This window comes from Manis pentadactyla, chromosome 9 (genome assembly GCF_030020395.1).
Source record: "Manis pentadactyla isolate mManPen7 chromosome 9, mManPen7.hap1, whole genome shotgun sequence".
NCBI lineage: Eukaryota > Metazoa > Chordata > Mammalia > Pholidota > Manidae > Manis > Manis pentadactyla.
The window spans coordinates 52,766,528-52,782,344 of record NC_080027.1 but is presented as its reverse complement, the minus strand read 5'-3'; the positions used below and the strand labels follow the sequence as shown (position 1 = coordinate 52,782,344).

General features: G+C 43.3%; 1 protein-coding gene across 12 annotated transcripts in view; it reads right to left on the bottom strand.

Annotated features, from left to right (window-relative positions):
* TEAD1 (TEA domain transcription factor 1) overlaps positions 1–15,817 on the bottom strand; it is a 265,692-nt gene that overhangs the window by 77,610 nt on the left and 172,265 nt on the right. For 6 of the 12 annotated variants that reach the window (XM_036918047.2, XM_036918039.2, XM_036918049.2 and 3 more), the window contains exons 3-5: positions 6,344–6,408; positions 3,924–3,986; positions 3,772–3,834 (exon numbers count right to left, since the gene is read on the bottom strand). In XM_036918047.2, the coding sequence (XP_036773942.1) occupies positions 3,772–3,834; positions 3,924–3,986; positions 6,344–6,408 (191 nt within the window). The remainder of the gene's footprint in view (positions 1–3,771; positions 3,835–3,923; positions 3,987–6,343; positions 6,409–15,817) is intronic. The other 6 variants (XM_036918048.2, XM_036918041.2, XM_036918043.2 and 3 more) reach the window with 3 other exon arrangements.

The window sequence follows — 15,817 nt, the reverse complement described above, 5'->3', positions numbered from 1 at the left end:
AAAGAAAACTTTATTGAACTGAATCAAGCAATCATTTCTGAGCTACTAAGGTTCAAATCTTTGTGGAAATCTTAAACTTTTCTGAAAACAAATTTTGTTTTAAAAACTAAAATCCACACATTTTGGGGTGATCTGGCTCCCAGACAAGCACCTGGAGAAGAACAGAGCAGTTCGCTGAAGCATAAAGATGACCTTCGGATCCTGTTCAAGCAGATTTTCAAGGGCAGGCCCTTTGCAGCTGGGACGACTCACCCCTAACTGCGGCGGGAGAATGCCCGCTCCCCTCTGCCATCTGTTTCCTCCAGAGGAATACGGCAGAACAGGCTACAGGGCTTTGAGCGGGACACACAAGCTGCCCCACAAAGCCTTGACGGAATGGCTGAGAAGTAGACATCTCCCCTTCCTTCTGCCTAAAGCAGTGTGGTTTTTCACACCTCACTCAACAGGCCAGCCAAAGAGGGCCCTGCTAAGCAGAGCACACGTGAGCCTCAATTAAAACAGCTTTTACTCGTTTATGTATTAAAAGTTTCAAGGAAGATTCAGTCTGCAACATGAGTTCTGCTGCTTTAAAAAGGCTAGAAAACCACTAGCCTGAAGAATTCTACCACACCCCCTTGCCCGGGAAGTGAAGTGAGGCTTAGGGGCAAGAGGGCCATGTGGAAGCCAGAGCTGGCAGCGGCCCCAGGTGTGAGCTAGCCACTTTTTCAAACTCCGAGGGAGAACGCAGAAATGAAGCTTGGCTTCATCCTCCCAGGAGGGCCAGAGGCCTTTGTTCCCCCCAGAGAACAGAAATACTGGCTTCTGAGCATGTAAAAAGTGACAAGCAGCTCGTTGAGGCAGGCGCTTCAAGGACAGGTCCTGAGACAGTCACCCATCCGCCACTTCTCCAGAAAGTCTTGCTACGTCTTCTCGGGAAAAGCATAGTGTCCCTTGTAAATCTGGATACTCAGCCCCCACCACCTGCCCAGAAGCTATCCTTACTGTCTGTAGGGATGTCGTCAAATTTCTGTAGCAAGTTTATCCCATTAGTTTGTGTGGGAGGCCAGGAAGGCGAGGCTGTCGTCCTGACCCCGCAACGAGCTCAGCGAGGACACTCACCCCCGCCTCCCACATTGGGCTCTCAGCCTCCAGAGCTCCCCAGTTCCTGGTAATGGCTGCGTAGGAAGGTGAAGGAGGGCACCTGAACATAAATGCCCATGGGGCGCAAAGACAACATCTCTGCAGGCAGGTGGCTGCCAGCCTGATTCTCCTCACTGTCCCAGGGCCCTCAGACGGGGGACACAGCAGCTCTGCAGCCTGGACTACACCACCCCGAGTTATTAATGACCAACATGGTGCCAGTCATGGAGGAAGCCCACATTCTGACGAAGGGCTCCAAGTAAAAAATACACCTTATTTCTAAACTGCAGGTGCTGAGGGAAGGACTGGTAGCCAGGGCTGCATGCCTGACTCCAAGGGACATAGGGGTGACAGGTGATCTACGGCATGTGCTGGAGCGAAGCCTTCTGCTTGAAACCATTTTCCCATCTCCACCCGATGAACCTCCATCTGAGAGAGCCAGCAGTCTAGGATTCAGAAAATCTGAGATCAAATCCTGACTTTGACACTTTCTAGGCTTGGTAAGTGACACTTGGCTTTTAAGCTCCCGGAGCCCTGGTTTGCTAAATATTATTCGTCAAAAGGTCACTAATGGGACTTACTTCATAGTGAGCATAAATGAGAGAACCCACTATAAGCTCTGCGCTAAACTAGCTCGTCTCTCAGTCCCAAACAGCAGCACATACCCCATGCAGCTCATCCCTGGGACTCCCTCCATGTTGTATTTTGGCTCCCTCTGCCAACACTTTTCCAGCAGTGCCCTATATTTCACATTCCCATTTACATAGCCAGCTCTGTGAATAGAGGGTTGGCTGTTAACTGCCCACGGTGATGAGCGCCATGCCTGGAACACTCAAATGGTATTAGCTGATGGGAAGAACAAAGGCCTCCATTTTTCCAAGAATAATGTGGTAGGGAGGAAGGAAAGGAAATACACGAAGATGGAGGTGGTTCTTGGAGCTGAAATGCTGAGCCAGTTGCTACCCCACTGCCTCTGTTTCCACCCCTCCAAAGGAGAATGGGCCAGGGCTGAGAGTGGGGGGAAAGTCATCTTTTTTTATTTTGTAAGAACACACACAAACATAGCCATGTGTTTGTGTGCACATATACATATACAGTAATGGCTACATTGTTTTCCCATTGAGGAAGAGTCTTAAAATCACCAAATGAGAAAAAGAGTGATTCCTGCATCCCACGGAAGCCCATCTGCACAGGAGAGCTTCATTCATCACTTACAGGGCTTTAGGTCGAGGGCACAGAGCCCTAGACCTAGGAACCACACACAGTGTAGCAATGGAGTAATTCATAACATTGTAGATGGAAACACAAAATTGATGTCTGTAAACTCCTGGGTACATCATTAATTTGTTAGCTCAGGAAAACTAGAAACAGAGTCAGAACTTGAGCAAACCCCGGGGTAGTTACATCCACATAGAGAGGACTGCACCTTTGGTTAAAAAGCAGGATCTAGGAAGTTAGTCTTCCAACTGCTCAGCCAGTGCCGCTAAAAGCCAGCCACCATCAGCCACATGTGCGAGCGAGCCAGCATGCTGCCCACTGCAGCGGGCACTCCAAATGCTCCTTCCTGCTCACTAGTTCTAGTCCACAGCCAGCCTTGTTTGCATTAAAAAAGCTGGAGGACTCTGGGAAAGATCCTAGGGGCTCACTACTCGGATGCTGTGAAATTACACTTTGTTCTTTAGGTTTAGAACAAAAATACAAATTTAATTGATGTATGGGAAAAAAAAATCAGAACAGCAACAAAAAAGGCCTGTGGGAAAGGCAATAATATTGGTTACAAATTTATTTTTATTATAAAGTTCTTCCACACAAATTATAATCCCTTGGAATTTCTTAAACAGGGTGTCATGGAAAAAAAGGCATGGATGCTTTATTGCAAATTTTGGAAGGGGAGAAAATAGGGAGGACTGCATTTTAAAAATTGTCCATGCCTCTGTTTTTGCTAGGAAATATATTTTAAGAGACTAGAAAATGAGGCTTATATAGTAAAAAATAATGAAGTAAAACTCAAATATAAATGAAACTGAAAACATGGATTTGATTAAGAGCTTCCCCATCTCACGAAGATCCATCTTTTTTGAGGCCTCATGTCAAATTTCTTTTTAATAACAGAGCCATACACTTAAAAGGCAATATTAAGCAATGTGGAAGAATTCTGGTGGAAAATACTCTCCGTGTTGGAAGAACACGTGAGAAAGATGTGTTTTTTCATGAGTACTCTTGAAAATACATCAAAAGCACAAAGTAATTTCTAAGTATTCCTTACAAAGTAATTGCATGATGATTACTCTGGAAATGATTCTTTTTTATAATTTCGACACCAACTTTGCGTCTTTGGACGGCTGCTTGGTGGATATTTGAAGGCTTAAAAAAATCATGTTTCAGCTGAAAAGTTAAAGAACAGCTCTCTGCTGCATTTGCATTGTTATTAGATACATACACACAAGTACACACACGTACACACACACACTCTGAGCTTTATGTGAGGCTAGTGTAGAAACAGAGAGATTAGACACAAAGAAATGTAAACAGCTCTCACATGCAAGGAAACTAGGTTACGAGAATCCCAGCACCAGGCATTCACCAGTCACCATGGAAAACAGGAAGTGAGATGCATAGCAACCACAAGCCAAAAAGCAGGAAAGCGCATACCTTTAGCTTGGAATGAAAATCACGAGATTTCCTTCTGGCAAGAACCTGAATGTGACTAGACACCTGCAGGGTAGGGGAAGGGAGGAAAACAAAGGAAAAGCCTGTAACCATGGAGATGAAAAGCCCCCTACAACTGGGCAAGCCAGACGTACCTTAATGGCGGCTTGAATTTCTCGAACTTTCTTTCTTGCTAAGACCTGTATATGACTAGACACCTACATTGTTCGGGTTTATGAGGGGAAACAAAACAAAACAAAACAAAACAAAAAAAGGAAATCAAATATAAAATCGCTACTCCTTGGGAGGGTTTCGGGGGGGGGTGGGTAGGGGAGGTTATTTGCATCTCAACAAAGCTCTGCAGTTAGGAATACACAGTCCCAGCCAGACACCAAGCCCCCAGCGCTGCTCTAAGCTTTTCTGACTGGGTCATCACTGCAGTGACTTGATTTAGGATGGAAGTTTAGGCTAATCTTAGTTTTCTCACCCAGGAGAAATCATCGGCATGGGGTAAGAGGGGGAGAGGGGGGTTGCTTTCTTTATGAAATTAAAAAGGCGGGGGTAGAGGTAAATGAAAATATTTATAGCTTCTCAGGATCAGGAGGGAAAATCCCTTTTTCTCAATTTAGAAGAGACTATCCATAAATTAGCACATTCTGCAGAATCAAAAAGCTGAAGCTGTCAGTTGTATTCTGATCTCATTAAAAGCTCTGGATTCTGTAGCAAATGTTAAAGTAATACTGACATGTAAATTACATCTCAAAGAGAAATGGGAAGACCCAGTTAGCAGAGCTTTCTTTTTTTCTTTTTCTCTTTATAAATATCTTTAATCCTTCCACTCTTGGATATTGACTGGGAGCCAAGTGGATTTGCATATTATTACAAAGCGAAAAAGTGTGAATACAGCCAGCCGGCTATCCTGTTAAAAATCTGGGTTGAAAACCACACAATTTGCTGAACAGCTAATTCACATTGGAGAGGTATCATCAACTGATGCCTAAAAACATTCCCAGGATGCCGGGGTGTGGAAACCAAGCCAAGCCCAATTTCTGAACACAGCAATGCCCCTGGGTAAACAAATTTGCATCTTTCAGTGGGACTTGGTTAAATTTAGAAGAGTCCCCCAGTGAAGGGCTTGGACACATGGCCAGAGCTCACAGACCAGCAGACAGCGCAGGTCCATCAGTTTCAGCATGTTGGGAATTAGCTGTCTGTTTAGAAATTTAGAACCCTCCATTTGAAAGTTCAGCAACTTAGACTTCGAGGCAATTCATTTCAAACACTCTGGCGATTCTAAACAGGATTTGTGATACTAAAAGATTCATTTATCTTTAACTTTGTCTTTGAGTTTCAATTACTAAAAAAATTTTTTTTTCAGTTTGCCCTTTTTTTTCCGTAAAGTACGGAGAAGCAGGAACGCCCATCCTCTTCACCTCTCCATCTGGCTCCTGCTTTTATTTGTTCTCACCACAATTCTGTTCGTATGTGATTCTCTGACTTAATGAAGGCCACTGTCCACTGTCAGAGGAACATCTACTGGACAATATCCTGCCTCTGAGCACTGGCAGGAGGCCACTTCCCTCTGTGCTGACTCAGCAGCCAGGCTCCTGCCTGGGACGCATGTAGCATTCCTGGGGAAAAGCTCTCCCAGTCATAAACACTCGAGAAGACAACTCATCACTGAGCAGAGAACTGGAATCTGCTGCTCATGCTTAACGAGACCACAGTCAAGTATGCCTTTTGGTATGATTATAGTTTTTAAAATCTATGCCAGATCAACCAGCATAGGTCAACATTAAAAAATAATTTTGTTCTGTTAACAACTCACCCATGAGGTTTGCTTTATTTTTTTCCCCCTTTCCCTTTCTTTCTTTTTCTGTTTTCAGTTAAACACTAATTTCTCATCCATTCCAGTTCTAAACTGGGTCAGAGATTCAGGCTGCTTTGCATCAGAAGAACGAGGAAAGCCAGAGCCCTGGCAAAGTGCAGAGGAACATTCCTGAAACTAGCTGCACAGATGTATGTAAGTTGTAACTTCATTGCAGTCACAGCAGCTACTGACAAAAAGCCACAGCTTAAGGAGCAACAGTTCCCTGGACGCACATCATTCAGTATCATATTCAGGCCAGTACTCATGGCTACTACTGTTACTTTTTCATTGAAATGATGACTAATATGTATGTAATTGTTCCAGGATTTTACAATGTGCAAAAATCTCAAAATTTCATGACTTGCAAGTGTATTTGCACCTGCAGCTTTTGCAATGTTTGCAGATGCACAGTTTGGGAAAGAAACACTGTTTTCAAATACAGTACCGGAGCAGTTCATACACTGTCCTCAGCAGGGAAACGTTCCCATATGTGTATAAAAAGAACTCTGGAGACCACACAGTAATGGGTCACTGAAATGATGAACAGTGAAAACTGAGCCAATTTAAAACACCTACAACACTGACGTCCTTACAGGGAACTCAAATGGGGGGCTCCTGGGAGCCAAAGCACAGCCAGCCACTGCAGCCAAAATGCCTCCTCGGGCCATTCGCTGACATGCACAGTGTCTAGGTAGGTTATTTTACCTGTTTTCTGGTCCTTGTCTTCCCTGTCCTGAGTTTGATGTATCTGGCTATCAATTCATTCCTACCTGAAAGAAAAAAGAATTTACAATGAGATGAGTTGCTTTAAAAACAAAACAAACAAAACAAAAAACAGCTTTTGAAAGCTAAGAATAGAATCCAGACTCAAGGATTTTTAAATTGCGGCTATAAGATTACCAATGCTAGAAAAATAAAACAGCTAATTGTTTGCAAAAATATTTACTAGGGAAATTAGGATGAAGGGCATTTAATTATGAACTATGATCAGCAATTGAGGATAGAAATGCACCTTTTAAAAATGTGCCTTTTAGTTTCCTCCCATGCTTGTACCTAAATGGGTGTTCACATGTATAGTCAACAAAGATTAGTGTGGGAGTATACAAACCCAGTTCTGTTCTAATCTTACCATGTCCATTCCCCCTCACGCAGGTTTCTACTCATAGTTAACTCCAGTGAGTCATCACAGCCATGAGAGAATGAATTGCAGAGGCCACACAAACCCTACAAGGCAAGCAGACACTCCCTAAAAGCAGTCACTATACTAGTAACTGTGCACAAAGAGCACGTCGGTGAAAAAGGACTCAACCTCCTCCAGAACTCTGTAACTTTTAGGGAAAAGAAAATGTCTAAAAATATAAACAAATAACCCCCACCCCTACCCCACCACGGGACTGAGAAGTCTCAAACAGATAACTTGACTTCATACTATAGTGTAATGGGAAAATACATCCCTAAAGCTAAGTGGAGAAATGTATTACTAACACTAGATGACATAAAAACCCCTTCACACAAGACATGGCTCCAAACTGTAACCATGGTCCTAACTGTATGGCTAGTTGTCCAATACCATCGGCCGTTTTACATCCCAGACACACTGCATACCTGAGAAGGGCATCTGGTTCCCCAAAGTCTCCCCAGCACCCAGCACAATGATGGGCACACAGAAAGAATAAATGAGGAAACAATCCAGCGTCTGGTGAAAGAGAGTGATCACATCCCCCAGATCTGCCCCAGCAGAGTGCAGAGCTGCAGCAGTACTAAGGTCCAGGGCAGTGTCCTTGTGGAAACCTCGTCTGAGAATTAGTAAGACTCCTGTCTCTGCCCAGAACGTTCCTGTAACCTTGGCTCTGCCCACTTCCTGTCTGTGTTAGGGCCATGCAGGACCTGATCACCATTGGAACACAAGAATGGCTGAATCTTGCAGCTGAAATTATCTGTGGGTCATCTACTCCTACCTCCTACAAATCTAAGTCCTTACAAATTTAGGCCAGCACTTCTAGAATCAGGGAAGCTGTCCATTCTACCTTGAAACACATTTAAGAATGAAAAGATCCTTCTTTTTTGGGGTTTCCTATAACTTTCATCCCCAGATTCTTCTTGTTTCTCTTAAAGAAGAGGTCTAGTCCCTTATACACATGACTGACTTTCAGATATTATGACAGTGTTTGGTCTTCCTGGAGTTGTACCCAGGCCAAACCTCCCCTGTTCCTTTGTTACAGTGACAAGCTTGAGAACACTGCCACACTCATCCTGTGGCCATCATTGTTTATTTTCCTTTCATAGCCTGGAGCCCAGAACTGTAGTGACAGCCCTGTTGTAGCAGGTCCACAAGTCTATAACCTCCCTCATCCTAAATGATCCTAAATCCTACCACCTCTGGTAATGTAGCCCAACGCTGCATTTGATTTGGAGAGCCACAATAAACTGTCAATTTGAAATCCTAGTTCTTTTTCATATGGGCTACTCATCAGATATATTCCTGACCCCCATGCCCAGTCTTCTCATGAATAGTTGGGATTTTCAGATCCAGACACAGAACTTTTACATTTCTATTGCACTTCATCCTTTAAATTAAGCCTACCATTCCAGCCTGTCAGGATCTACCTAGATCCTGATGCTATGACTGAACTTACCCTTCAACTGCAGGAAAAAGACCTCTAAATTCAGTTTTGAGAATTGCTTCTCTAAGCATTCTCTTTCAAACTTTTGAGAACTACCAATAACCCCTGTAGTGCCATCGGGTCTACTTCTCCATGTCTCAGATGGTTGTACAGATTTTGCAATTTATCTCAAAGGCTCGCGGAAAGCAGAGCCCAGCTAGGAGTGCCTAATTACCAGAAGCTAGACCTAAATGACAATGTCTGCAGACAAGCGGAGGATCCTCCAGCTCAGGGCCTCACTGTGCATGCACCCTGCTCAAGGCTGTCTGAGTGGCTAGGAGGAAATAAATCCAGAGCTCTGAATTATATGCAATTTCACCTGAACCTTCTGCAGATGGCAAAAATGTCTCCTGCCCCCATACTCACTTATTTTCTGTGAAGCAGACAGAATTGCTTGGTATGTGTGATACATAATCTATATAACTAATTTCTAATTTCTGATAGTATTTGGACGGATGGATTAACATCCAGGACAGTCACACTGGACTGTATACCCTTTAGTCCATGCAAACGGCTCCCCTTGGAGTTAAACAATGTCAACTCATACTTGGATTAAAGTACTTCTAGAAATCACCACTTCTATTGCATTTCATCCTGAATATCTACTACATGCGTAACATGACCATACAGTCATCATCTCACTGAGAGTTGGTCATGACTTATGCCCCAGTTATCTACCCGAGTATAAGATCACCTTTCAGAACCCAGTGGTTCTTTCTTTCACACCATATTTCAAGCCTTGAAGAGTAAGTAACTTGAGGTTCTTATGTGCTTCTTCTTGCATCCATAGGGAATATTTCTGATTTAAATTTTAAATCCAAATTCAACTAACATTAATCATCTACTATGATCTTAGCACAATGTTAATCACTTTATTTCATGTGAATTATTTAATGACCAACAGAATGGCTTTGTGCACAGAAATAACTATTCAGATTGATCTGCTTTTAAAATACATGTATTTGCTTTCATTGCTTAAAACAAATTTAAACACTCTAGTTCATTCTTAAGTTTTAAGGTCAACTATATATCTTATAATTTTTATAATGACACTCAAAGGGCCATTTGAATAATGCTTGGTCCATTTTACAAACCTAATTAACTAAACTCCTCTAAACATTTAAAACTATATACTTAGAATGTATTTAATTCTTTTAAATATTAGAATTGTTTAACTTACAAAACCTTCCCTTAAACAATTCTTAGAGACCTAGTAAATTCACTTAAGTGCTCTAATACTGTTTACAAATCTAGTAAGACTTCAACCCTCCCCTAAATCAGTCTAAATCAATTACTTCATTTCAATTTGGAAATACAGGCTAACTTGCTACATGGGCCAAATTATTTTGAATAATTAGTTGAACTATCAAATATGCATAAATACTTTAAATAAAAAATAGTAACACTATGGCTTTGATTCTGTTAAAATCTTCTATTTTCAGTTCTCACTCCTCCCAGAATTAAAATATGTTTACACATTAGGGAAACAAAGTTAACTTTAAAGTTAATCATAACATTCCAAAACTAATCCTACAGTTATGTGGGCAACATATCTTCTGTGCCTCTATGCTGCATGTCTGGTGCATCAGAAATATAAAGAGAAGACAGCCTACCTGCCCACGAGGAGTTCGCTGCCCAACATAAGGCCAAGATAAAAGAACAAATCAGTTCTACATGTCAGATGACAACTATTGCCAAGAAAGAGGTTCTAATGACATGCATGGGGAACTGGCCACAAATAATTCAGGAAACCTAGAAAGCCTCCCCCAAAATACCAGAGCATAAGCTAGGCCTTTAAAGATAGCTTATATTTTCTCCAGCACACTAGGAACTATTTCAGACATATACAAGTTTTTTTTTTTACAGAAAGAATTTTACAATAAACACTATATACCCACCACCTAAACTCTAACATTAACTTTTCCTATACTTTCTTTAAGGCGTCTTTCTGTTCCTCTGCCAACCCACTGACCCATCTTATTTGATGGTTGTTTTCCGCTGTTATTGCTGCAGGCATACTATTTCTCCCCTAAATACTGTAGCATGCCTTCTCAGGACTAAAGTAAGAAGACTGATTTTAACAGGTGGAATGGTGTGGGGGGTGGGGGTGGGGGGCATAGGTTGAAGACTATTTCAGACAGAAGAAGTGGCATTCCTTTAAAAATATAAGCAGGAAACTGGGACTGCAAAAAAATGAAGCCTGGTGACCTTTCTACTCTGCTTTCCAGGCTACTGTGCCCTCTTTCCATCTCAGACCAGGAGACTCCAGGTTCTGTCCTCTTAGCATCCACAGCCTTCATGACTCATCTTCATTCATCTCTAGAAATACTTGTCATAGCTTATAGAGCTGAGTGGCAATGTTACACCTCACCACTAAGTGTCATTATACCGTAGCTTCTCTGCAGCACAGAATTCCTTTTACGAGTGCACACTCTGGCCCATCTCGAAGGCTAAGATCCTGCACTGCACTGCCCCTGTCTTTCACCCAGGCAACAGGCTGCTGCAAAGACAAACACAGCCCAACCTGCCTGTAGTATGCTGTGAGCCTCACCAGGCACTGCAATTCAGTTTTTAGTTTATTTTTCATTTCCCCTAAATAACATGACACAGTTGAAAGTGAGCCCATCATCGCTTTCTCCTGCTTCCCACAGTGCTGTGACTTTCCCTGCTAAAGGGGCACCAGAGGGAGAGATTCGGGCGGAAAGGAACAGAATTTGCACCACCGGGCCTTCCTCCCCCAGACAGAAGACTGGTTAACGTTGTTGCGGGCTGTGTGTAAGGGATGTGGCCTCAAGGTCATGTTTGAGGCACAGCAAATGCAGGGTCTGTGGCTACAAATTGTAGCCCAGAGACACTGGCTTGTACAGTGTAAGAGCCACTTTGTAACTGAATGCAGTCAGGGAGCCACAAAGAAAGGAGTAACAAATGGAGCCTGCTCTTCCCTGGCTGCAGCGGGCACTAAGGCAACTCGCAGGAGTAGAGGGCTGAACTGCCCCAGGCCTGGGGAAGGGACTCAGCTGATCTACTGCGAAGAAGGCTCCTCTGGCCCTTGCTTTCCTGGGAGGGATCTGTGAGGATTCTCCACATCTTGCCCCATGTTTAAAGAATGAGAACTCAAACTTCTGGTCGCTGGACCAAACCGAAGCATCCAACAGGCACCCACCACAGGGTCTTCCACACCCCTCCACAAACTTGGCCCCAAAGCACTACTAGACTAGACTACAGAATGTTCCTGTTAACACCTTGAGCTTTCTGAGCTCTGCACCTGTGCAAACAATTGCTTTCCTGGCCTGGCCTGGCCTTGCCCATTTCTGCATGTCTATATTCTACCTACCTTTCCCTAACCATCCACAACCCTGACCTGGGCTCCTTCACTGCTGGCTTTCTGCCTTCTTTTCTATCATTTCAGTACATGTCATGGTTCCAACCAGATCGTAAAGTCACTGAGAACAAAGACCAATGCCACTCATCTTTTCTGGGCTTCATCTTCCCAGGCAACTCAAAGTTTGTGGACTGAGTCATTGTTAAGGGCAGAAAAGGGGCTCCTACATCCCTACAATGCAGTGTGTTGCTGGATCATCAACACACAATGAACAAAGAAAAGAAAAAGATGGTCCGGGGGAAGAAATGGAAGATGCTTTCAAAAGGTGACAAAGCCACAGTTCTGCCATCCGACCGAGGAGCACGGCCCAGTGGAGAGAACGGTTCACCAAGGACTTCTTCAGGCAAGAGTCTACAAGATGGTGTTAAAACCCTTTCTAACTATGAAACATTTTTATCAGCTGAGATTTATCTAACAGAAAAAAACATCTTTGGTTATGAAAGCCAATCACTAAAAGGCACAGGTGCAGGGGACACTGTGGGAACAGAGGGTCCCTGGCTAGGGAGAGGTCTACAGAACGGGGTGGGGGGGTGTAGCGACCCTGCCCTCCCGAGTATCTGGGGATGTCATATCAATGGGCACTGCCAGAGGAGACAGTGAAGAGTCTATTAACCAACCTATGAGGAGTTAATGAATAACATTTTCTTCTACACTGCTGACACTGTCCAGTGACACTGGGCAGGAAAGCACGTCCACCAAAGCTGGCCAGCTGCCCACTAGTCAGACAACCATCTGCACCCACAGAGCATAAGCAATGAGCTAGAATCGGGAGTATGAAGACGCCATCTCTGCCTTCAAGGAGTTTACACCTATGAAGGACTCTCACCTATTCCTCCCCCACACCTCTCATTTAGGGCCTCACAGCTGCCTGGTCCTGAATGATTTACATGACAGATGCCTGCCTCCCCCACTACCAGCCAGGAAGTTCACTGCAGCACAGATTGGAGATTGGAGTTTGCTCAGCACTGTATCCCCAGTGTCAAGATCACAGGAGGTACACACTGATGGAATGCAGGACTGAAGGAGAGGGATGGAGAACAGTGTGGGTGAGGGGTTCAGTGCTAAGATCGAGGGTAAAGGGAGGTTCATGAAACGGAACATTTGAAGCAGCCCACAGCATTGCCAAGAGGAAGTTTAGACACCAGTGTCTTGGTTAATCCCGGATATAAATCATTGACTTAAAATCAGCACCAATGTGGAAAATCACCAGAAAGGGGCAGGCAGCCCATCCTGGGTTGTCAGGAGCTGGTACGATGTGTTGCTGATTCTAAAGGTTTATAAAATGGACTGATGGCCTTCAGAGGTGACACTGCCAAGTCACTGGAATAACCCGTTCTGCATTCACCCAGGGGCTTATTAGGTAGGAATAGCCCCTTAGAAGACAGAATATGCAGAGGAAGGCTGTCAACCCCTGGCTGGTGAGAACTTATTCTTCTCATCCCTTCAAAAGGCTTGCCAATAGCTCAAGTCCCACCCTCTCGGAGTTCCTATCAGTCAACGGCAGCTGATAACATTACCAAGTGATTGCCCCATAAAACACTGTGTTCTCCTTCATCTTACCAGGACAGCTTATAAACTACCCATTTGCATTAGACTACAAGGGTCAAACAGATGAGCAAGTAAAAATGTCTAATGCTATATACTGAATATAAGGTTCTTTTTGTTATAATTATTTCTAGAAGGAAAATAAATATGAAGACTTTCTCAGGGCTCATTCTGTGAAGCAATAAACATATGCTATACAGTCAGCTTTTTAATCCTCTATAAATAATTTAACTAGCCCTAATACTTCCAGCCTCTAGCTGTTCTTTCTAAATCCATCCTTTACACAGCCACCTAAAACACAGCTTTGGTTTTGCCACGCTACTACTTTAAGACCTTCAGTGGCTCCCTACTGCCCTCAGTCTAAAGGTCAAACTGCTCTAGTATAGTATTCAGTGTCCCAGCATCTAGCTCCAACTTTTTATCTTTCATGACACACTACCACCACCACCACCCCTTAATCCATTTCAGCACCATCAAAATGCACACCCAGCTTTCAGTCCCTGGAACCACCGTGCCATTCTAATGTTTTGCTCAGAGTTGCAATACTTCTTAAGACTATCCATCAAAATCCTCCCAGGTCCAGCTAGGATGGTGTCTTCCCCCATGATACCCTACTTAAAACATGCCTGAAACATGCTCTAGGCATGGAAGCTTTGAAGAGGAGTGAGCCAGGGAGCCAAGTACCTGTAGTTCACCTCACAGACCAGTGGCTGGGAAAGACCACAGTGTTACAAAGCAAACTGAAACAAAAGGTACTACAAGAGAAAACCAAATACTTCCTATATGAGGGTAGCAAGGCTTGACCTGACTAGGAAAGTAGCACAGATTCCCAATTCTGCCCTGGGCCCATAGTGCTATAGTCTGCATGTGCCAGGGCACTGCCCACATTCTGGCTCTAGTAAGAGTTCTTTGTGTAACAGACCATAAGCTCCTCAAAGGGAGGGTCTATGTCTTCAGCATCTTTGTATCCCATGCACTCAAGGTGTGTATGGCATTTCATGGAACCTAAGCTTGTTGTCCTCAACAACAACCTAAATAGAATCCTCACCCATGGGCTCTCAGGGGAGTTTTCCCTCATCTTGGAAGCATTCACCTTTCTTTCACAGCCACATCTGATTATGTTGCTTTTCTACATCAATAGGTCCCTGTCCACTGTAAGGAAAACCCTCTCCTTAGCCTGGTACCTAGGCCTACCAGCCCATTCCTGTAGTGGTTTCCTCTGTTCTAGTAGAGGGTAAAGTTCCCCAAGTCATTGTCATGCTTTCCTATACCTTTATGCCTCTGTACAATCATCTGTCCTTCTATGTTCTTCCCTTCTTCTTTGCCTGCAAACTCCTATTCACCCCTGTAAGCCCCAAATGAAGTATCTCTTCTCTGTGATCTTCTGGGAAGCATCCAAACTGAGTCAGTCACCTCCTTGTCCTTATCCTCGTGTGACAAGCATATACCCCAGCTGCGGCCACACTGCCATTACATGTTCTTTGGTTTATTCATTGTCCCATCTAGGATAATGACTGCTCCATGGAAAGAATCTGTCTAGTTCTGAGTGCAAATCTGACACATATTAAGTAGGTGTTCAATAAATGTTTTCAATGAATGAATGAATGAATGGGCTCCCTTCTATATGAAGAAAATCAGAAAAAAATAATCTAGAAAATCATTATATAAATTGGACAACACTGACAATATCACCTGAAATCTGTAAGCCTTCTTACAGTTATGATTATTTCAGTGACAGGCGCCACAATTTTCTAGACCTTAGTTCTACTCTCCTGGCATGAGTGAGGCCGATGCATGCTCTTTTCCTCCCCACCCCTCTCCCCACACTGACCTCCACATGCCATGGTAATGTGGACCCGGTCCAAAAAAAAGCTAAGCTCCACATTAACCCAGGAGAGCCTTGTTAATGAAAAACTTTGCTCACACTCTGTTTATTTATTAATTATTTGGCCTTAGAGAAGTGTGAAATCTACACATTCAAAATGCTAAAAACTGTTGATCTTTAATAGAGAATCTCTAATGGTGACAGTGCTGCAGACCTGTTTTGTTTTTGATTCAGATGTATGCTTGCCTACTTAGATCTTTCTGGGGAAGCTGGACTTGTACTTAACGAGTGTGAACTTGGGCAACTTGCTTATTTTCTCCGGACTCTATTTCCTCACCTATGAAATGAGGAATAAAGCACCTACCCAGGAGGATAATTGTATGCATTAGCAATAACAAATGAAGGGCCCAGTACCTTCTTTAAAATGGTCCTATGACTAGTATGTAATGTCACTGTACTTGGCTTATATGTTTTCATTGCCTAAACTGTTGATATAAGGTTTCTGTGCAGTATGCCATACACACGGCATCTAGCATAACCCTACAGAGCCTCTAAGTGTTAATGAAACTGAATAGCTTCTCTATGCTACACAGAAAATGTTCTCAAAATTTTTGTGCCACCGTATATTTCCAAAATGACACAGCCATAAAAACTGTTTCCAAGTAAAAGGTGCCCTTTATTGTGATATCTTAACATTAAGAGGGCATCATGCAAGCTACTTACCTGCTACAATAATCTTTTAATTTAAAATACATTCTTCATTG